Source organism: Lipophrys pholis (assembly GCF_963383615.2).
Source record: "Lipophrys pholis genome assembly, chromosome: 6".
Taxonomy (NCBI): domain Eukaryota; kingdom Metazoa; phylum Chordata; class Actinopteri; order Blenniiformes; family Blenniidae; genus Lipophrys; species Lipophrys pholis.
This window is the reverse complement of record NC_137629.1, coordinates 8,885,732-8,910,260: the sequence shown is the minus strand read 5'-3', so window position 1 is coordinate 8,910,260 and position 24,529 is coordinate 8,885,732. Positions and strand designations below refer to the sequence as shown.

The 24,529-nt window shown below is 41.2% G+C and overlaps 1 protein-coding gene across 1 annotated transcript in view; it reads right to left on the bottom strand.

Annotated features, from left to right (window-relative positions):
* Window positions 1–23,809, bottom strand: part of fgfrl1a (fibroblast growth factor receptor like 1a) — a 137,707-nt gene extending 113,898 nt beyond the window's left edge. Inside the window, exons 1-2 of the mRNA XM_080466244.1 lie at window positions 23,290–23,809; window positions 18,832–18,922 (exon numbers count right to left, since the gene is read on the bottom strand). Of these exons, the coding sequence (XP_080322370.1) occupies window positions 18,832–18,892 (61 nt within the window). The 5' untranslated portion in view covers window positions 18,893–18,922; window positions 23,290–23,809. The remainder of the gene's footprint in view (window positions 1–18,831; window positions 18,923–23,289) is intronic.
* Window positions 23,810–24,529: the final 720 nt, after the last annotated feature.

Below are 24,529 nucleotides of genomic sequence, written 5' to 3'. Positions count from 1 at the left end.
ACACACACACACACACACACACACACACACACACACACACACACACACACACACACACACACACACACACACACACACACACACACACACACACACACACACACACACAGCCCCCCCAAAGCAGTGAAACAGTGAAACTCTGAAAACAAGCCTTGGTGTTGTAACAGTGATCGTCTCTTTTGCGACACCATCAGAAATAACAGCTGGAAATGAGCATATGGGGGTGGCACTGAGGTGGCAAAGGAGATAAACTGTCAGAAAGAGAGATAAAACATACGGATCAGGTAATTACCACACAGACAAGTGTGTCAAGTTTCTCCGGAAAAAATGCATCCACACATCTTAGAAATTAGAATTAGACACTTGATGAAAAACAACTGAGACTGTAGATACACATTTAAATCAAAAAAATAAAGCATAGTGTGTTTTTAGAAAATAAATCTTCTTAAACTCTGGAATTCCAAAGTAAATCATGATTTTTTTGGGCACAGATAGAAGAATCTGTGACCTGTAATGGCTCCTCAGGCCTTGTAGCTTTCAGAAAGTTGCATGTTATCACTCAGTTTCATTTGTTTCTATTGTCTCTCCAGGAGAGGACAGTGGTCTCCCAATTGAAAGGTTGTGGGTTTGATTGCCATCTCCACCTGCCCACATGTTGAAGTGTCCCTGAGCAACCACAAATTGCTCCCAATAGATGGATCAGGTACCTTGCATGGCTACTAGCTCCTATGTGGATCCCTCAGTTGGATCTCCCTCTATATTCAGCAAATCTCACCTGGTAATAATTGTGACAGTATTTTGTAGAGAAGGTGATAAACCTAATATTTCAATGCTCCACAGTTGCTTAGGTGTAAAACATTTAGTGCATATTCAAGATTTTTCTCCATCTGTGAAAAAATAATGGCTAATAAAGTATATCTATGTACACACATCAACATCCTGCATAACATATTCAGTTGCAGGTTGGATTAAATATCTAGATCTCAGATTTGACCATCTTGAAAACCATAATTTCAGTCACAAGCATTAATCAGTGTAATTCAGTGTGATGAATCTGCAGGACAAAGAGGTAAAAAAAAGGAGTGAAAGCAGTGTGTGTGTTGTCCTGTGGGGTTCCTGGTGTGTTATTCCAGTCTCCTCTGGTGCCAGCATGCGCATTCTCTATCACACACACACACACACACACACACACACACACACACACACACACACACACACACACACACACACACACACACACACACACACACACACACACACACACACACACACACACACACACACACACACACACACACACACTCTCCCTGACCCCCTCCCTGATCTACTGGCTGCCCTTTGACCCGCTGTTCTGTAGCGTTGACCAAACATACCCCAACCCCACTAAGACCACAATACAGCACTGTGGCGCCACAACCCACAGAACACTGCAATCTGTAGGAGCAGAACGGGGGTGTGAAGAGGTAAACTTTTAAAATATGCAAGGTCACATGCATGGGAGGGATGAGAATAACAATCCCAACTGTCTGCAACAATAGCTGCACACTAATATGCTCCAGATACAAAAAAAACAAAAAACAAAACAGCAATAAGAAAACTGTTAGTTTCACACTTCAGTTGGTTAAATATAATTTTACTATATTTATTTACTACTCACATATTCCTCATAGTGCAGTTTTAACCAATTCAACTCTTCACATTTAGGATATTTTATCTATAAAAATCCCTGCAGATGCCAGATAAGATGCACCGAGGCCCATCAGAGAAAACGCATCGTTTTTGTGTTTCTGTTTCAGAAAAGTTTAGCATTTTCATGGATACGTCAGAAACACTGATAAGGATGTAATTAGCATGCCAGGCCACTAGTGGTTGTCATCTCTTTTTGTAATGAAACCGTACCAGGGCTCGACATTAAGGGCTGTCCGAACGTCCAGGGCTAGAAAAAGCTTTGCTCGGGCAAGTGAATCATCTGACCACCTTGCCAGAATGGGCTCGTGGTTTTTAGAGATGGAGCCGATCGGATTCGGGATTGGGTTTCCGGTATCAACGTAATTCACGAATTTCCGATCCAACCTGCGGAGATTTCTGATCCATGATCCTTGTCTGCTTTAATGTTGCTGAAATGACTCCACAAGTGTTTCCCTGCTGCTGCTCTGCTCGCTGGCTGCAAAATGTGGACTGGATTTCCTGAAGGGAGGCGGGTCTCAATGACACGTGAAGTAATGAGTCAGGAAATCCATTCCACAGTTTGCAGCCAGCTGGGAGGCTAGGGAAGAAGCACTGTGCTATCCAACTTTTCATGACAACATGTTGCTGTTTGGACAGATTTTACGCTCAAAACACCATAAAGCAACACAGCAACGTGGATGTTTGCAAAGCCGTTGTACAGCAAGGCGGTCGCTTTGTCAACAGGTGTCACCGTTTTAAAACTCCAGCTCGACGAGGAGAACAGCGCCGACAGCGCCATCAAAACAATGAACAGCTCGCTCCTCCGCTGTAGCAGTCGATTCACACCTCCGTGAAGCTGCGTCCTACTCCATGCTATACTCCCTGAAAATAGTCCCAATCATTTGTGTTGTGTTAAAGCTGGAAACACTGCTGTTGTTGCTGCGTTGCTAAAGAACTTCTCCTGGAATAAATAAAGTGATTCTGAGGTTTTAAAGATATAACAAGTTTATTAGGAGATGATGATGTCACGCAGACCCCCACATTGTCCAAATGGAACAAAAATAGTTTGTACTGCTTCCTTTTCTGATCTTATACTAACCTCAAGTTGTCTTTTGAGAGAATACATGTATACATTAGTACATTTCATACCTACCTGTAGAGAAGAGTTTATTACAGCCTTATTTAAAGTCAACAATAATTATATTGATAATATTAAAGCAAACAGCTCTGTTATCAGAATCTTATCAGCAGATATACAAATTTGGGTGTCGGGATCGGATCAGAAGTGAAAAAACATGGATCGGTGTATCCCCACTGCAATGTAGATGAGCAGGTTCCTGAAGCTGTCCCTCGATCAGACACATGACAAAAGAACATTTGAATGTTCATGAATTGTGCTTCAATACTTGTTTTCAAATTATTTTAGGGACAACAAACTGGATACACATTTTGTCAGTTTGTGTTGAACATTACTGGACTCTGTCAGGCATCAGTTTTGTGTCTTTTTATTGGTGTACTCAAGTCACTGAATAATATAATTTAATGTGTGATACTACAATTAATTTTTTGTCTAAAACTAGTCATTAATTCTCTAGTATGCACAAGAATTTAATACTTCCCAGTCTATCATCAATGCAGTACTTGTATATAATAGACAGTTGTTTTGAACTATCCTAAGGTAACTGAAATGACTCTGTTAATGTGTGAATTGATCAAATATGTAAATGAACTCTGATAGGCTAAGGCCCGGTTTACACGACAACAAATTCGAGTGTATCCGCAAAACTTTCTTCACTTTAGGGGGGTCCGTTTACACGACACCAGTTAGCGGATGCACTGTATCCACAAAGTTTTTACTCCCGCTCCCAAGGTGGAAAGATTCTTTCACGGCGCAAATCCCTCCTGCAGAGACTGATGGAGGCTACAGAGCCTGTTACTATGCATGCACATCTCTCCCCCTCCCACCTGCTCATCCAGTTGTAAACAAACATGGCGGCCGTGTAGTGGTACGACCCGCGGTCCATATTCTAGTTTTATTGTCCAGATCAGTAGTTTAATAGTTGAGACTCTCCCTGATAGCATCCGATGTGTCATCAGTCCATACGGATGTCAGGTTCTCTCCATTTTCCTCACGTTTATAGCGTATTGTTCTCTGCATACACGTCTGTGTAGTTTCATAACAAAATCAAGCAACAGCGCCCCCCAGTGGCATGGCATACTAACTACTAGGGAGGTCCCAATCACACTTTTTGGCCCCCGATACCGATCTGATTTTAGTATCGGCCGATCCCGATACTTACATTGCTATTGCAAATATACTCAATAGTCTATTTTTGGAGCAACTAAGATGTCTGGAGCTAAAAGCACTATTGGCAGAAGCTTTGTTTAGCTAGAAATTATTGTAAAACTCACTTAATGAATCAAAATTCTTCTCAGAATGACTTAAGAACTTATCTAAACTTTATTCAGTCGTAACAACAAAAACCCACACTCTGCAGTCTTGTATCTCTTATTTATGTTAACTTAAACAACTTCACCTGGATTTTGTGGCAAATAAATCACTATGAACACGACTCAACACAAGGCTTCAGGGCATGTAGTACACATGCCACGCCTTTAGGGGTGCTGTGACTCACCAAACACAACAGACCACATAGAAATTTAAAAGTAGACTCCTGCACAAAAACACATAAACCACTATATATAAGTCTAGTTTTATAGGTCTATGGCTTCTAGCTTCTGCAGCTCGACCGCAGCTTGTAGTCCGTGATTGTTGGGGATTATTAGGTGACGTTGCGAACGACAGTTTACGGCAGGTCGCAAACAGGGCTCGCTTTATGGCAGCTGACATGAAAAAGTTTTGGGTTTTTTTTTTAGATCGGCGGGGTGATTGGCAGGATTTGCCTATTCCCGATCACTCACAAATCACCAATATCGGCTCCGATCCGATATCTACCGATCTGATCGGGACATCCCTACTAACTACATCGTTGTCTCTGTGTCCGCTGATGCAGTGTAAACACACTCCTTTTTTTTGCGGATTAGGTGTTGTCACGTGAAATGTTGTTGTGTAAACAGGGCCTAAATGTCTAAATGTTTCAGTACTGTGTCAGAATCTGCATGGATACTCTAATGGGAAGAAGTGTAAATTGTAAAAATAATTTGTGAAATCCTATTATGTTTGTCTCGCCATTTTTAATTGGAGTCAAATATCCATCCATCCATCCATCCATTTTCTCCCGCTTATCCATTTCCAGGTCACGGGGGTGGCAGTTTGAGCACTATCACCCAGATCACATTGTACCAATTAAGAATCTTCCTACAGGTGATAAGCCCACGGGAAGGTGGCGCCCGGCGTGGGACATGAACCCTCTACCTTGAAATTTCAAGTCTCATGCAACTGAGCTAGCCGGGGGCAGAGTCAAATATACCTCACGTTTATTCAAAAAACAACTTTTCCACTGTAGGGCTTTTCCACCAAAAAGAACCAGGAGCTAGTTCAGGGCCGGTGCCAGGGCCAGTTCTTAAATGAGCACCACCAAAGAACCGGTTCTTTTTCCACTGTTAATGGAGCCAAGTGAGAGCCACGTCATTGTGTCACTCCAAAACGTGATACGTCACTGATTTCAACAATTTCACTCTGACAGCGCTCATACAGGAACCAGGAGACGGACTGTATTCATCGGTTTAGTCCGGGTCGCTCCATCTAGTTTGGCCAGAACCTCAGATGCACCAAAGAGCCAGAAAACATTACGTCTCTTCGTGTCTCTACTGTTGTTTTTTCACGTCCATCTTGCTTTAGTCCAGAGACCCGGAGTGGCCATAGAGGGAAAAAAATAACGAGTTTATGAGTTTTTGTTGTTTATTGTTCAACATTTGCGCATTACATTGTGAATTTCTGCTCCTTTCACTTTATTTCTGGGTGTGTCTGAATCAAATGCTTCAACATCGGAGAAGAATGGAGGTGTAGAATGATAGAATGCAGCTTTAAAAACTGTTTCCAATGGTAACCTCCGTAAACACACTGATTAAAGTTCTCTTTCGCCGTTAAAAGGCTCATTTTATGCCTATAAAATCCAAGCTTTCATTTACAGTAGTATGTAGTTTGTTTTTTAGTTGCTGATGAACCAAAAGTATTCATTATAAAGAAGTTCTGTGGGTTAGAAAATAATATTAGAGCGTCTCGTAGCGGAGCTCAATGCAGCCGCACACTGCATGGCGCAGCATCTGCCTTTCCTCAGCCTGCGGTCAGAACGCGACCCAAGACCTGGACGTGACGTTAGCTGTAATAATGTTACCATGGAAAGTGTGAAAAAAAAAACGACAATGGAAAACTGCTTCTAAATTTTTTTTTAAATCCGACGTAGCTGACTGACAGGAGGAGCACGGCAGCGCTCTCGAGAGCCGTGACTCCGCGAATGCGGATTAAATAATCCCGTTCCCTCGTATTATTAACTTCAGGGAGTGACTTTCATATCGTTCCCACGCGTATTCTTTATTTTTTTCTCTATAACCGCTCTGGGGCTCCGTGTTCGCTGTAGTTTTCAGAAAGCCGGTACAACCTCGCTTCAGCCATGTAGATAGCGATAACTCCAGAGATAGCTCCGCCCCCACCTGATGAAGCGTCGGACCCCAGTCTGGCTCCTCTTTGGCCAACAACGAAGTGGGGCCAGCGTAGCACCAGTTTAGCCCCTGTTTGGCCGGGGCTTTGGCAGTGGAAAGACAAAGAACTGGTGCTTAATGGTCGTTCCCCATGTGTAACTTTATAAATTGGGTCTGAGCACTGAGTGCATAAGACCCTATTAAAATTCAATTCAATTCAATTTTATTTGTAAAGCGCTAAATCACATCAACAAACATCTCAAAGCGCTCTTACAATGATAGAGTACAACAGGACCCAACTAAACCTTTCCAAAGCAAGCAGGTGTAACAAGCAACAGTGGCCAGGAAAAACTCCCTCGCATGGAGAGAAGTTCATAAGAACTCCCTCTTCAGGAAGAAACCGTGGGGCGGACCCTAGACTCTGGAAGGACGGCCATCCGCCTTGACCGTAGGTATTATTCTTATTCTTATTAATATCTGTCAGCCCGAATGGACACATTTTTTAGGGCGTGAGCATACACAACTTTTTGTGAAACTTTGCACACTCGTTAGGCCCAGTGAAAATTTGGGGGAGTTACACTCGATTTGCGAAATGGCTCAACGGTGCCTGCTGCAACACTGGAAAAAGTAGCCCCAGAATCTTGTTTCACCGAGAGCTATGGAAATCCGCTCACATATGTAACAGGCCTCGACAAACAAAAAATTCTATTAGGGCCATACCGAAAACTCAACAGAAAGTCGGAAATTTGGAGGAATATGGCGAATTTTGGTGACTTTTTCCTCAAATTTACCAATCATCCAGAGAGAACTCATCCCAGGGTGAAACTCCAATCTACTTCAACTTGGGCTCTTTTGATAGAAAAGGGGTTGAAGAGCAAAAGTGATCAAAATCGCTTGCAAAAGTTTGAGGTTACCACGTCACCACGCCACGCCACGGAGTTTGATGTTTCCCCATTAAACAGGAAGTGCAGTGTAAATCGGCTGAAAGAGGTCAGATCGGCCATTGAATAAGAGTCCGGCCCTGATCACAACCATATCATGACTCTCAGTTGTAACACGATTTGAGGGCGTGGCAATGGTCAAGAATGCCATGGAATAGGAAGTGCGATGTGAATAGACTAAACGTGATCAGATTGCAGCTTTAATTTAATTTATTTTGCTTTCATTACATTTGACTCTAAGAAGATGTGCATTTTAATTAAATCTGCAGTTTTCCAAGCTTTTTTTCTAGGAACTTACAAAATAATCTCCTGCATGCCGGGAAAAAAGGTTTAAACCGTGACTTGAAAAACCTTAAGTGGAACTGAACGGTGGGTTGGTTGAATCATTACACGCCCAATAAAAACATACAGTCTTCATGTGTCAAGTATCAAACCCTTTTAATCCAATTGAGGGTCTCAGGGGGTTTGAGTCGATTTGAGCTCACTATGTTGTGGCCCTGTCCACACGACAACGCCGTTTCACATAAACGCACCATTTTTTGCTGATCAATCACACGATGCGGCACTTTAGGAGCCCAAAATCAGGTTCTTGTCTTTTTAAAACAGAGGTCCCTGAGGCGGTAAATTGACGTGTGGACGATGAAAGACGCACACCTGCGATGATGCCATCGTCCCCATCTCCCACTCACCGCGGTCACCTAATAACGACAACAACGGTGAACTGCATGCTCCAGGTGGCGCTGCAGAAGCTACTGATACTAGCAAGTTTAATAAGGTTATATGTTGAATTTCTCCGGTACCAGGAGGAGCAGGAGTCTACTTATATCTTTCTATGTTCTCCATGTTTCCTTCTGTGTTTTAAGTGTATTTATTGAGTCACAGTGCCCCTAAAAGCCTGGCATATGTACTCCATGCACTTCAGCATTGTGTTGAGCCGTGTTCATAGTGCCATGTGGATGGAATATTTTTGGGAGAAAAAAGAAAAAGAGTGCAGACGACACCCTAAATAAGACTTAAAACAGGGACGGTCTTGTTACCCACGGTATGAACGTGCACCTTCGTATTCAGTATTCGTATTCAGACGTTAAGTTTTAACATTTTAAATTCATGTATATGTTGATTTAATTAGTAGTTAGTTAAATGCATATTTGACTTTGTTTTTTCTTGTTCTTGTAGTTCTTGGAATGTGATTCCTGGAGCCACTTCAATGGGGAAAAAGGGTAAACTTGTGTTCTGCTCTCCTACGGCCACCTAATCTTCTCCTGTTTCTTTCCTATGTGCTGCAGCCCCTCAACACACACCAGTGACAAACCGTCAGCCCCTGCAGAGAACGTCCAGACAGCCCCATTAAGAACCCCCATTAGCAGAGTCAAAGCAAACATTGACTTTATCTCAATGTGGGCTAATAGTCTTTAACATTAACAGGCCCAGTAAAGTGTGTGTGTGTGTGTGTGTGTGTGTGTGTGTGTGTGTGTGTGTGTGTGTGTGTGTGTGTGTGTGTGTGTGTGTGTGTGTGTGTGTGTGTGTGTGTGTGTGTGTGTGTGTGTGTGTGTGTGTGTGTGTGTGTGTGTGTGTGTGGAGGGATGAAGATCCTCACAGTCTGACGAATACCTTCACACCACAACTGCTTCATTTGGATAAATTGGTACAATTTCTGCAAAAATACTGGAGGGCGTGATAAACTGTGAAACTTTCAGCCATCATTTTGGCTCTACTTGAACAGGCGGTCAACAACATTTGGCCCTGGGGGTAGGATTTAACAAGAGGAACTAATAGAGTCGTTTAGCTCCTTTGAAGCTCCCTTTTGTCTGTTAATCACCACCTAATCAACAAACACAAACATTGTCTCTCCTCTGCCTCCTCCTCCTCCTCCTCCTCACTGTGTCATCATGAGTGAAGCTGCATGCTGGAGGAGAATCATTATTAAACCAGAATCTGTTCTCCAAATTAGGCAGAGAAATAAATCAGTGAGTTCAGACTTGTGTTTTGGATTCAACGTGGCTGGCAGGTAAACGGCCCTCAGAACGTATGACGGTCGTCAGCTAGTCTTTACAGCAGTTGGCTGAGATTTATGACGTGTTGGGAGAAACGTGGAGCAGATTGTGTGTGTTTACGACTGTGTGTGTTCACAAAGAGGTGAAGTTGTCTGTTTGAGACATCTGTCCAAGGTATGTGGCTCTCACTGGAGGAGATGCAGAGCGTCTTGATTCCTTACAATGACTTAGAGGAAGAAGCTCTTCGCCACGTAACATCTCATGACACCGTGGAGTTTTTCTAGAGGTTCTCATGACTCACGTTGTCTATTTGTGACTGAAGTTTGGGGACATTTGAAAGGATTGCTGAACAAAGCGAAAATTTTACATTGCATTTGGAACTAAAACAATGATAAATCATGAATAAATCTGCCAAAAACAAATATATTTTTTTATTAGATATATACAGGAAGAGGACTATTTGTATAAACATTGTGTTTATAATTGTTTAACATCATTATTTTTGTATTCAAATGAATTTAAACGCAGTAACTTATTACATATTCATATTATAGATATTTATATGACTATATTAATAAATCTGAAACGATATTTTTCTGTATTACACATGAATATATGCATGAAATGTATATCATACTAGTTTATACTTGGTTTTTATCATACTATTTTTGTATCTAAATCATTTTAACTTTTTGTATCGTACTAACGTGTAATTGTGATGATTATAAACGAGATGATAGATTGTTCCGCCCTTAAATAATGTATTTTTTTAAATGATCATTTTATAAGTTGAAACTAATTTTCTGATTAAAAATCTGATGACGCTTTCCTTTTTGCGGTGACTCAAGAAATTAAACCTTCACAAACTCACAATTTGGAGAGTTTGAGCTCAAACTGTTTGCAACAAAGCAACTTCAAACAAATCCCAGTGATGAAGTTATGAAGGTCAAATCATTCTATAATAAATACAAATAAAAGTCCAGTTATATTCACTGAACAAATAAATCTGTTGGGATAAGTTCATATTAAGGAGAGCAACTTTTGTCCCCAATACTGTTCTCCTCCTGAACTTGAAGGGGTTAAAAAAACCGAATTTTTTTAGTGCAATATTGTTCAGGTGCAATAACCTCTCTGACCTGTGCAATACTACAAATCTGCTGCTTTTAAGACACTGGCTTTCTTATCTTAATTAATTAATTAACTAATGAATTAGCTCTCCTGTCTTTTATGTATCACTCTTTGCCCATCTAATTGACCCTTGGGGATAAATAAAGTTTTTTCTGATTCTGATTCTGATTTATGCAAGTGATTCACTTCCAGCTTTGGGTTTCATTCAAACTAACAATTGCACATTAATAATGACAACAACATAACATTTTTGTTTTGGAGGACACTAAAACCATGTGGTGAATAAAATGGATTATCAGAGCTTTTTGAAAACATCCCAACGAAAAAATTTTCACACACTCCCAGTTGTTATTGCTAATAAATAACGTTTGATTTTAAGACTGACTCTAAAAAGCAAAATCTTAAAATTGTCCATTTGCAAATATTTCAATATGCATTATAAAGGGTTAAACTGTTTAGTGACCGTAAGGGAAGGAGGCCTGAACATTTGTGCAACTTTCAAAATACTTCAAACTTCAAGCGTCACCTCACAGTGTCCCGTTTATTCAGAAAATCTAAAAACGTGCAATTGAGGCTAATTGATGACTTTAATTGGCTCTTATGTGTGTATGTGACTAACTTGGATTTCACTGTTGAACCGAGACAAAACAGTCCAGAAGACGGATGATATTTTCTGAAATACTGAAGTTTAAAATGTTTTTCACACTTTTTTCCAACAAGAGACATTTTATTATGACATAATTTGATGTAGTTTATCTGCATTAAATATCTTTGCTCAAAGCATATTTCATGAATAAATTAAAAAATCTATTAAAAACTTGGGATCTTTGCTCATTAGCTACAAAAATACAGATTAGAAGGATTAGATGTTACTTTTAGCTGCGTCAGATTATTTCAAAAGTACGAAAACGTGGTGTAACATATACTGGAGTACAAGTACATTTATTTCCAGCAGCATGGATTTGTAAATGCAGCCAACCACACTTCTCTCCTACATATCGGATTTAGGGTTGGCCTGCTAATTCCATTCCTCAGTAATGAGTGTTTGGGATGTGGTTGTGTGTCTGTGTATGAAACACACATGTAAAGTCATATTTACGTGGAGCATCTTCTATTTGTTTACATGCAACTCTAAGTGTCTGTCATTTTCTCCAATCATGTCGAGCCTTTTGGGATCTCTTAGGCCAAAACAATGAGGCGCAGTTACACCGGACCTTCTGTCGCGGATCGTCGCGGGGTGGGGCGGGTTTTCGCGCAGTCCGACTGAAAAGTTGTGGATAGTACGGAAAGAACCCGCGACCGCCAGCTACGATTTTCCGCTACCCCTCCGTTGAGGTTCCGGGGACCGAGGAACGGGTCTGTGAGGAGGAGCTGCAATGCAGCCGTCTGCTGATTGGGGGTGACGATCGTCACTCTGGACTTAAAGGGGACATATCATGCTAAATCCACTTTTTTAGCCCTTAAATGCAAGTTGTTGTATATTTAGAGTGTTTAGAAGTACAGAAAAGTTCAAAGTAGTCTCTTCAGGTACTCCGTTGATATCTTCATATTCTGTTTTGGTCATATTTTGCAATCTGTTTCGATTTTTCTATTCTCTATTACGTTTTTTGAACAATGACGTCACAGTATTCGCAGCGGAACTGCCAAATTAGGACATCGACTCCAGGCCCAACACTTCGAGCAATCTGCCATTTTTGTTTCTCGCTGTGATTTTGTAGTCCAACCTAAGGGTGCCGAAGTTACGAGAGGATAAGTCGAAATGTTCGGTTGTTGGATGTAGTAACCCACAAGCTTCGTTACACCGTCTCCCAGCATCAGAACCTTTTCGAAGTGCCTGGTTGAGTTTTATTTTTCACAGAAATGTACCCACATCTGTGGGTAAGGTCATTTTTGTGTGCGCGAAGCACTTTAAGGACGACTGCTTCAGCAACCTCCGCCAGTATAAAGAAGGATTTGCCGAAAGACTTGGTCTGATTGAGCGGTCAGTTCCTTCTATCTATGGAGACGACGAACAGAGCACTTCGGTAAGCTGTATATAACGCTAAAAAGTGTGATGATAAGACGTCCCTGTCATTGTTTTGTTAGCATTAGCAGTTGCACCGTCTTCATATGTTAGCGCTGTGTGCTCGTTTTAGATTATAATGTAACTTCTGTGTTAAATAGTCGTTGTAATACAGGCAGTATTGTAGTAGTGGGCATGGATGGAGAAGTTAGTGTAAATATAGTAACACACCATTGCGTTACATCCATATGAAGACGTTGTTCTTCAGGTGCATCATCGTCATTTTCATCTCGCTCCGCCGGGTCCGACTCTGGCTCCAACATGTATGGCTGGATGGACAAATCTTCCGTTGTTGACATTTTGTAAATAATGTGTGAATATAAAGTTTCTGCGCCGCTAGATAATTGTATCTGTTCTATCAAACTACAAAGATGGCCGAACAGGGTGGCGTTGAACCGAGTGTCACCTCTGCAACCTGGAGAGGAGGCGGGGTATGAAGGGTCTCATTTGCATTTGAAGAGACCGCCCCAAAACGAGTTGCTCTCAGAAGCACATCAGAAAAGGGGTCGAAAAGGGGCCTGTGGAGCTCTAATAATGAGGTCCTGGGTGCACTTTACCGTACTGTAACCTCCCGCTCCGCAACGTACTGCGCGGTGGAACAGCGGCTATTGAGTCTCCTCATATGACTTTTGTTGTTTTTTCACATCCGTCTTGTTTTAGTCAGGAGCCCCGGAGTGGCCAGAGAGAGAAAAAAAAAATAACGCGTGAATGAGCTTGGGGCTTATTTTTCAACATTTCAGCATTACATTGTGAATTTCTGTTCCTTGCTCGGTGTTCGCGGAGCGGTTCGCTGCAGTGCATCATGGGAGTTTCTGTCCGTCGCGTTTTAGATGTAATTATTAGGGGTTATATTAGGTTTGTAGTGTTGGTAATGATTGTGTTGTGTTGTTTTTTTGTTGCTTTGTTCATGTAGTTAGTTAATTCTAGTCTAGTTTGGTTTATTAGTTGTGGGTGAGCAACCAGCAGTGAAGAGGGTTTTGTGAGGGGTCTGGTCCTGCCATGGTGCTCTAAATGATGATGACTGACAATGTAATAGTTTCTTATATTCGTGTATCCAATGATCCTCTGAACACGCCATTTTATTCTTTGTATTGCTTGATGGTTTTAGGTACATGAGACTAGTGTTTTCTATTGTACTTACAGTTATCCGTCCATGTCCAACTATGTATTGGTAATAAAAGTAAACTTGCACAAATATGTGAATTTATTTAAAGTTCCACAACTCGAGGGACCAATATGCGTAGGCAAGAGAAACCATTTTCAGAAGAGACTTTTAGTTTCTGTTTGTTTAAATAAGAGTTTTTCATTCCAGTGGCAGTGGCAGTGTCTGGCAATCCATTGAGTCCACCGAACCCCACACGGACCGTGACACGTGTGTGTGTCTCATAAAGATGCAGTAGGTTATCATACAAATGGTGACAAGTTATTTGGTGACTTATTCGGTTGGTTTTATAGTTTGGGACGTGTAAAAAAAAAAAAGCTCTTGTTAATGTAGCCAAGTTTTTTTTGTTTTATATATAACTTCACAATGATTTCTAAACTAAAAACACACACACACACACACACACACACACACACACACACACACACACACACACACACACACACACACACACACACACACACACACACACACACACACACACACACACACACACACACACACACACACACACACACACACACACACACACACAGAGTTATGCAAGTCTAGTAACTCCATATTGAGCTGAATGCTTGTTTTTATATTTTCCAGTCTGTTACTTCTTCCAATGTAAAATATCAAGGGTGTCAAATATGAGGCTCGTGGGCAAAAAACGGCTCACAAAAGGCTCCGGTAGGGCACTTTCACATGGTCTCGTTGGTCCAAAAACATTGTATTCGATGTTTATTGCCCCAAATCCAGCTTTTCCTCCATTTGAATATTGGATCATAGGAGCTGCATTCAGAATCTGCTGTGTCTGTGGGAGCTGGACTGGCTCCGCCCATAAATGCCCATCTTGGGAAGAGGAGGAAGTACTTCCTCTCGTGGTGCCATGTGCCAGAGCAGAGCTGCCTAATTGTCGGAGGAGTCAAAAGGAGGGCCTACCTTGATTGGGATTGGCTAAACCTGCGACACTATATAGGGTTTGATTTCTGATTGGCTGGTTGGAGCAACACACTTTTTAAAAGCTGAAACAAACCAGGGAGAGAGAGAACAGACTTTATTCACTTCTGTGGCGTCATTCCAGGTATGGGGACGATTATTACTGTTGGAAAACCACTAGAAAGTGAGTTTTACATCATATGACCTCTTTACAGTTAAAGGTTATTATGTCATTATTTTTCCAGATGAAATTGGGATGCATGTGGCTCCTGAAATAAAATCTGTTTGACACTAGGGATGCACCCATCCACGTTTTTTCACATCTGATCCCAATATCTGAATTTGGATATCTGCCGATACCGAAACTATTCTGATTCAAGAGCTCTGTTTGCTTTAACATTATTATCATTATTGTTGACTTTATATGAAGCTGTAATAAACTCCTCTCTACAGGCAAGTATGAAATGTACGAATGTATGGATGTATTCTCTCAAAAGACAACTTGAGGTTAGTAAAAGGTCAGAAAAGGAAGCAGTACAAACTATTTTTGTTCCATTTGGACAATGTGGGGGTCTGCATGACGTCATCATCTCGTGATAAACTAGTTCTATCTTTCAAACCTCAGAATCACTTTATTAATTCCTGGGGAAATTCTTTAGCAATGCAGCACACACAGCAGTGTTTCCAGCTTTAACACAACACAAACGATTGGGACTATTTTCAGGGAGTTTAGCGTGGCGTAGGACGCAGCTTCATGGAGGTGTGAATCGACTGCTACAGCGGAGGAGCTGCTGTTCATTGTTTTGATGGCGCTGTCGGCGCTGTTCTCCTCGGCGAGCTGGCGTTTTAAAACGGTGACGCCTGGCAGCAGAGCGACGTCTCGCTATACAACGGCTTTGCTAACATCCACGTTGCTGCGTTGCTTTATGGTGTTTTGAGCGTAAATTATGTTCAAACAGCGACATGTTGTCATAAAAAGTTGGATAGCCACAGTGCTACTTCCCCAGCCTGCTCGCTGGCTGCAAACTGTGGAATGGGTTTCCTGACTCATTACTCCACGTCTCATTGAGACCCGCCTCCCTTCAGGGAATCCAGTCCACATTTTGCAGCCAGCGAGCAGAGCAGCAGCAGGGAAACACTTGTGGAGTCATTTCAGTAACAGTAAAGCAGACGAGGCTCATGGATCGGAAATCTCCGCAGGTTGGATCGGAAATTTCCGATCCGTGAATTCCGTTGGTATGGGAACCCGATACCGATACTGGATTGGATCGGCCCCATCTCTATGTGACACCCCTGGTCTATAAACACTATAGCTGTAGGGATACAAGTACAAAAGACATGAGATGTGTTATATTTGTGTACATACAGTATGTACATACGTATGTTAAAACAAATGTACTTGTCTGAAATAAATTCTCATGATAAATGTTTCCTCCTTTTCTTCCTTGCAGCTGCTCAGTAAACCTCACAGACCTTCAAAGATGTTAAGCTCCATCCTTTATTCCAAACACAGAGATAAGCTGTCACTTTCAGACACACAGGCAAGTTAAGAGTCATCCACAGGAGGAACATGCAAACTACAGAGAAAGGCTGAGACGTTCTCACTGAGAATACGATGACATCTAAACTTCAATCAAACCCACACTGCCAGCATTAAGGTATGGCTTCTAACAAAGCACATAGACTCTAGTCTTTACTGTGACTTTAAATATCATCAACAAAAAATGTGTTTGCAGATTTAAATGCCCCATTGTCGTCGTTTGACCCTCCCCCAGATCACAGCAGACTTATTGTTGGTATAGTTGCTCAGATCGACCTCCAGCATGCATATTTGTATGAGAAGAGGTTTCTACTGGAGCTCACTGAGGATTTCAACAAATCAGCTTGTGGGAGGAAGGTTGTTTTTTTTTGCAATCGTTCTAATCAGATTTGTTAGCGCTTTAACGTCATTTTGTACTTAAAACTGGAAATTGGAGACACGAGTTCATCATTCTTTATTTTCCATTTATAGTAACAGCCGAGTGCATCTGAACACCACTTGATTTGGTGGCAACGCAGCATTGAGTTTTATTTCTGGAGCGAGTGTACGAGAATACATCATCTGCTTATGTTTTCGATTATGAGTCGGACTTCGCCGTCCTCTTTGCAGAGTCACACTTCGTCTGAGGGGAGTTTTCAGAGTCTTTATAGGACTAAACGATTGTTCAGCACTTCTGGTGTTTGTGAGGATTATGAGGTGACTTCTTTGAGCTGCAATTTGATACGAGACACTTGTATGTTTCTATTCAGGAGCTTTAACTGTACCCATAAAGTAAAAACTAAATCACTCTGAAGGGCAACTTCAAGTGTGGCCAAAGGTGATTTTGTTCTACTGCGGCTCTCACAGAGGTGCTTTCTGAACTAATATTAGGCTTTTAGAAACACTAAGTGGCATCTGTTTGGTGTTTTTCAAATACAAAACCAAGAAAATGTATTCCATTGTTTCACATTTTACTTCAGAAAAAAATATTAGGCGTAATCCTCAACTGCTGTTGATCCTATTTACATGTAGACACAAAATGTCTCACTGATTTCTACATTTACAATATGTGATAATGTAAAGAGCATTATGTGATAGGCATTAACAGAAATACAAACGTGTATGAAGTGCATTACGAATGCATGCATTGACTTTTCAACATTGAGCAATATTACTTAGGAAGTCTTGACCTCATATAAGGGATCCAATAAAGTGAGAGAGCAGATAAAGTGCCAGTACAATAAAGCACACATCTTGTAAAATGTTCAAAAACAACTTTTTATACCTTAAAAATTGTTTAATTTAAAAAATTAATTCTCACAGGAGTCATGTAAAAGACAAGCTCTTAAGTCAGGTCATGGCACCGTATTATGATCTGGGTTATGTAAACTTTTGATCAGGGTACATAGTCTCTTGTGTCATTATGATTTAAAAAGAGTAAACACAATAAATAGCTTCACATGACTACTAACAAAAAGTTTTCTCTCACATTCATATTCTCTGAAAAATGGTCCCAAAAAAATACTAAATCACAAATTCTGTCAGGGTATGTAAACTTATGAGCACAACTGTCATATATATTGCTAAAGATGGAAGAGTGATAAATTGATTTCGTCTGTACACTATGCTCTGTAAAGGAAATGGCGTGATTAATATGGAAAAAATGTGGAATTAATGAGAAACTTCATTTGGGTCTAATCAATGACAAAACTTAGCATTCATCGCATATGAATCTGACATCCTGCAGCTCTAGTACTGATAACACGTTGATGTGTGGTACTTTAATGAATGAATTTATAAAAAGTGCAGAGAATTAGCATAAATTAAAGTCGTCCTCAAGTAAAAATGTATCCCCAGGTAAGTGAAAACCTCAGTTTTTAAGCGGAATAATAGAAATTAATGTCCTCTGTCCTTTTAATGCTCTTCTTTCATTTTTCACACTTCTTTATAATCTCTTTCCTCCTCCTTGATATTTCCCCCTCCATTGTTTCCACTGCTTCGTCTCCTTTTACTCCTTCCCTGCTCGTATTCTCCTCGCTCTCTACTTTGCTTCTCGCCGCCCGTCCTGCGTTTATTAGCAGACCGCAGGGAGCGCGGGGGAGGAAATGCTGTGGCATTATACGGCAAACATCCCTAATAAGATAATCTAATCTCATCTCTTTGCGGTCTATGGGCCTCTGTTTACTTTGGGCCCCGTGTCTGCGTGCCGGCTCCACCTCGCCTCGCTGAATGCAGCATTGTTCCCGCTGGAAAACTCATCGCCGGTGTGATCTTGGGAGCGGGCGCCAGCTTCATGTCTGTCTGCTCATAAAGGCTGCAGGCAGGGGACCTTTTGGCATGTGTAGCTGCTGTTTTCTCTTTATTGTTGAGTTTTCATGGAAAAGGAAAATAAAAAGTGGCATGCGAAGTGAGAGCAAACCCTAATGACCAATCTCCCCATGGGGGTGGGGGGGGGGGGGGGGGGGGGGGGGGGGGGGGGTCAAGCCTAAACACTGACCTGCCTTCTATTCACAGGGTGGTTGTAAGCAAACAAGTGGTAGAAAATCACACAGCAAATAGGAATGTGCCAACCCTGAGCTGGGGACAGAATGACCAGTCAAAAGTTCACCTGAGGACAAACACTTTGTATTCCGAGCGAGAAGAACAAGACAATGTGTCATTTAATAAAAGGCAGAAAAAACAGGGCATTAAAAGGACAAATGAGAGTATAAAGTGAAGTGCTGTAGAAACCCCCAGTAAGCTGCACGGCGTTGTCACAGCACTTGGCGTTAATCTGTGGCGCTGATATTTTTAACTGTCACCAGCATGTGGAAACGATTGCGGCGACTCACCTCGGGCCGCAGCGGACATCAGGAGTGTCTCCAGCAGCAGAAAGACCCACAGCAGCTCCATTTCTCCTTAAAGTGACGAGAACCCACTCAGCTGCTTCCACGTGCAGGGAAAACAACGGAGAAATAAGTTAACACACACGAAAGGCGAGGAGATACTGGATAATCATTTGTTTTCTTCAAGTTTAACTGAATTAAACTAACACAAACTGCTATGTTTCCTCCCCACCACATGGCGCTCCCACAAGACAAAATCCACCATTATATACAGAAAAATAAGTGAAATGAAAAGTAAACATGTGTATGCTCTTTAATTAACCTTTATTTAGTCAGATACTCTCACTGAGACGTCACAAATCTAATGTTACTGCAAAATAAACATCATGTTATTATATTATTGTTACAATAGTTCTTGTTTTTCATACTTATTATTGTTCAATTAATATTGTTACTCATTTATTACTGTCCACTTGTTGCTGCAACAATGCAAATGACCTCATAGTGGAACAAATGAAGGATTAACTCATCTTAACATGCACAATACACACATTGCAGGGACTGAATTCATTATTTCTCCTTTTACTCTGATGACAGAATTTGAAATATGAAAGAAAAGTGTGACCGAATCACAAATAGTTGAGTAAAATGATGCAGTTAACAAATTAGGTATTAATTATCTGGTTTTCATACCTTGTGACACAAGTCAGTCACTAGCTCAAAGTCAAGTAAAGAAGTTGAACTATTCAGCTATGAGGGTGCTGGTGAGAAAGTGTAAATTAGGGTCAAGTGAAACTGTTATTTGGAAGAATAAACAACAGTCATTAGTTATAACAGCACAACAGTATATACTTAAGTGGTTGTTTACATTACAATTTATGTTACTCAACACCTTTATTGCATGTCACATGTTGAACTAGAGCGGGCACTCGGTAGAGCGCAGACCTTCACCAACGTCACCTTGCACTGTTAAGGTTAAATGATGTTCTGTTGGTTCCTATAGATCGTTTGCAACTTATGTCAGATTTCCCATGATCCTCTCTGATTCGCTTGGGTCCGCCATCTTTTATGTATACAGCTGCATAAGAACATATCTTCGTATCGGATTCATGTGATTTTTCCCAAATTTATCAAGGATTGAACATTCCAGATAAAGCAAGGTATCACGGTAAGACAGAGGAGTGCGGTGGGGTTGACCCCTACAGCAATTTGTTCAAATTTGAGGACTATGTAGGCACGATGGAGGCACGACGTCTGTGTAAATTAGTCCACAGCTTCTCGCCTCACAGCCAGAAGGTCCCAGGTTCATGATCTCTCCGCGTGTGCAGTTTTCCTCCGGTACTCCGATACTCAATACAACCTGCACCGTAACTTCCTGAGCTACACCCCCGGCCTCCATCTCCTCCCAGAGTGCTGCACTGTGTGGCTGCTGAAGACGGTCCATTTGGTGAAGAAGTTTCCCGTCGGATAACTAATGAGGAACTATTAATAAATTAACTCTGCCGTCAATGTGCACCCTGTGAATGTCTGCTCCAACGAGCCGACAGCATAGACATATGCTAGTAGATTGTCATTCTATGTGTATAGCGCCTCTAGTCTACACCGTAAAGAAAACAATCCGTAAGAGTATGTCTACAATCTTATAGAGGTCTACTACTGTAAGTCTATGTATCAGATCATTCTGTGTTGGAAATCCCCTCAAAAAAAGCACCAACACAATATGAAATGAAATATTTTGAGCATTCCTCAACAGTTACCGGTGTGTTGTAAATGAAAGTTCCAAAATAAGATGGTGGACGCTAGCGAATCAGAGAGGATCATGGGAAATTCGTGACATCAGTGCAAACAATCTATTCTTTTGTGTTACTTGAACGCACTGTTGGAGTGAGTTGGCGTGTGATTGGGGAGGGGAGGGGGGAATTGGGGCAAGGAGCGGAGTTAGCAATGTGCTAGCAGTGTGCTAGCAGACGGCTCGCGGCAGCGGCAGCCCTGATGGTGCATAGCGGAGCCCCAGCGTGTCGACAGTGGAGTAAATATCTTCCCTCCCTAGGAGCTGATCGCTCCCAAAACCGAATGGATTGATCCTTGATGACAAATCATCCCTGAATTGTTCATGCAGTTTGGGTTAATTGTGAAAACTTGGCGCGCGCACACACACACACACACACACACACACACACACACACACACACACACACACACACACACACACACACACACACACACACACACACACACACACACACACACACACACACACACACACACACACACACACACACACACACACACACACACACAGGGCCTAACTTTTGTTGGCAAAGGTAATAAGTCAAAAACCTCTGCACACCATAATTCTCAAACACATTAACCATTGAACACTTTTGTTTACTCCCTAATCCAGGGCGTTTTAATTTTTTTTCCTCGATATTTATCTACAATCCCAAAAAACACAAATGAAAAGATGAGTCCAAACTTTTGTCTTTCTAAAACAGCGCATACATTTCCTTGTATAGGTATAAATGTGTGCTTGTCTCTTCTGTATATTTCCTGCACTCACAGAGAGTCGGTGGTTTGTGGGTCGAGTGGAAGGAGCGGTGTGCCATTAATTCTCATAAATCCACTCTGGTCACAAGTGGAATCTCCGGGTAGTGTGGATGAAGTGAATAACATTCTGCTGAAAATCCACAAGTCGTCCTGCTGTGATTTTCACAGAAGAAAACCTTCAAGTAAGTATGCAAGTACTTTTTTAACTTCTTTGAAAACGTCTGTATTGTTTAACTCCATCCATTTTCTCCCGCTTATCCATTTCCAGGTCACGGTGGCAGTCTGAGCACTGGTTCCCAGATCACATTGCACTGATTAAGAACCTTCCTGCAGGTGGTGAGCCCACGGGAAAGGAAGGTGGCGCCCGGCGTGGGACATGAACCCACTACCTTCCTCCTAATCTTTTACTGTGCAGCTTGTGAGCAGCTCAGAACAAAGTGAGCTGTTCATCGGCCGGACCGATGCGAGCATGAATCCGTCCGAGGATCTTCTGGAAGTCAGGTTTATACCATCCACCTGCCTATTCATCTCTGCTCACAGTTTTAATCTTTCTGCCACATAAATTCTCCCTGCAGCCCACTGAGATCTGATTCCGGTGCTTCTCGTGCCGGATCTTTGATCAGCGTCTGTCATCTTCAGAGCCTCGGCTCACCACAAACAGTTACAGGCAGATGACTGATGTGGCGGCGTGCAGCAATCAAGTGGAAGATTTACCCCTCAAACTACAGTGTGTGACGTTAAGGCACATTTCATCAGTAGAAATCTGTTTACCGGGAACTCAGCCAAACGTATTCCCTAAAGTCTTCAATAAAGAGCTAAAACTTGAAGTGACTAAGAGAGAAAGTCTCCTCAAATAGCAGTAAGTCAAATATATTTTGAGGAAAGTGATGATTTTCCAACACATTACCTACAAAAAATCCTTACTTCCACAGTGTTAGAATTTAGGCATAATCATCTTAAAATCTGTTAATCATTCATAGGATGGTCATTAAAACAACCCAAGCCATTGAAAACTTACATAAGACTTTTCCCCCAACTTGTGTGACTTTTTATAGACCGTAGAAATACAATTACTCAATTTATGCCCTGGAAAAAAAAAATAATCTTTAACTTCTTGATCATGTGCACTTTAAATATAAAAGAAATCCATTAATACCTTCAAATATGCAACCTGATGTTTGTAATATTAAGAAATAACATCATATTGGGGTATTTGTTGGAGGATAGTCCCTAATAATACATCATTTTATCAGTAGGATTATAGAATCATTTCCACATTATTTCAAGTGTAAATCAAGAAACATGTGATTTGGGTCAATTTTAACTGTTCTAGTTGCCACAAATTGTGTCTTTTCTTTGTTTTGTTTTTTCCAGTAATTTAGGTTGTATAAGTAAGAAAACTAAGTTTTGAGGTATCTTGCAGTAACTGATAAAAAAAATGTTAAAGCAGCATGAAGATACTTCAATGAACAGGATAATATTTATGCTCCACAATTAAAATAAAATAAAACGGGTGCAAATAATACAACATGTAAAGAAAATAACGTAATAAAGAATGATAGAGAAACAAGAAGATAATATTCAATGCTTGTCAAGCTTGATAACAAATCCCAGTTTATCAATCTGCTCTGCAAGAGTCAACAGCCGAAGAAGCATCACACTCAGTTCTACTGCTCATCCCACAAATGCATTTTCGTTCTAAACTTGGTATCACACAAAAATGAAATTCTATGGCTTTCCAATGACATGGGAGAAGGTGCTACAGCAAGAAAACTCGATTTAGTTGCTTTTCTCTGCAGAGTTTGGTTCGATTACTAAAACAAAATACGACACAGGTGAGAAAATGTAACTTTTTCACGAGAGAAATGACTAAATCACACATTTGATGGGGAGTTCCTATAAAAAAATGTTACTTACTTTGTAGTTCCTTTGAGTTATGTTAGATCATGAGCGTAATTCGCAGGTTACCTGCATGTAAATCATGCCGTTATTCCGTTAAAAAAAAGAAAAAGAAAAACTTGTCCACTTTCTTTCCACTGACTGGAGGAGTTCAGAAACTTAATCCGAAATTCAAGCCCGAGAGCAATTTACGCTCCTGTCGCTGAAAGAACAAGCTGCAAGTGAATGAAATCCACCGGGAGGAGAGAACAACTAAGTGATCGAGCAACAGAAAATGTAGGAAAATGCGAAGTTGACACGTGAGCGCTCCGAATGAGTCTGTAGTATTTGTGAATGACAGTCCGCGTGCGCAGCGCTCGATCGCAGCAGCGTGAAGACGCACGGAGCAAAATAATAATAAAACAAAAAAAAGAAAAGCTGATCTACATTCCCTTCATTAAAAGTCAATGACCATATGCGTGTGTTTATAATAAAAAGAGGTTGGGAACTGCCTCTCCTGTTGCCTCCAGCTGCAGTCCGTCGCCTAAATTTCAGCCGTGAGAGAGAAACACACAGAGTTGTCGGACAGTCCCAGCGCGGAACTTTGAGCCAATCAGAGAGCAGACCAATCAGGGCGCGGACCAATTAGAGAGCAGCATGGTGCGGGACAAATTTGGAGCAGTTTGTGGGGACAGGACCACAAAAAGGCTATTTTATAGCAATTATCACTTATGAAGAGTGTGAAAACAGGCTGTAGGAGGCTGTATGAACCCAAATCATTATAATTATTATTATTTCAATATTTATCAAAAATATTTCAATGTTTATCAAATTATTTCAATATTTATCAAATTATTTCACCCACAGGAATATCATGACAATATTATTATTAATACAAGAGTAGTAGTATTTAGAAGTACTTCTTCATAAATGGTCTTCTCCTGTCTGTCCTGCATTGTACTCATACGTCCCTGTGCGTCGACAGAAGACGAGCAATATCATGGACCTACACTGACACCGTGTGGAACATTTGCTCTATTGCAGCCTTCTGCTTCTAAATACTTGAATCGCACACAATGAATGGAAATGGTGTCAAACCTTTTTCACACTGAGAACCAGATTGGATTATATAGAGGGCCAACAAAGCTTGATAACATTATTGTTTTTACTTCAACAGGGTCTCTTAATGTGTAATGATATCAGTTTTCAGTTTTTCTCAGATCAAAATATTATAGCCTGGAGACGTAGGCGAGAAAACGTTTTCTGAGAACAGATGTCT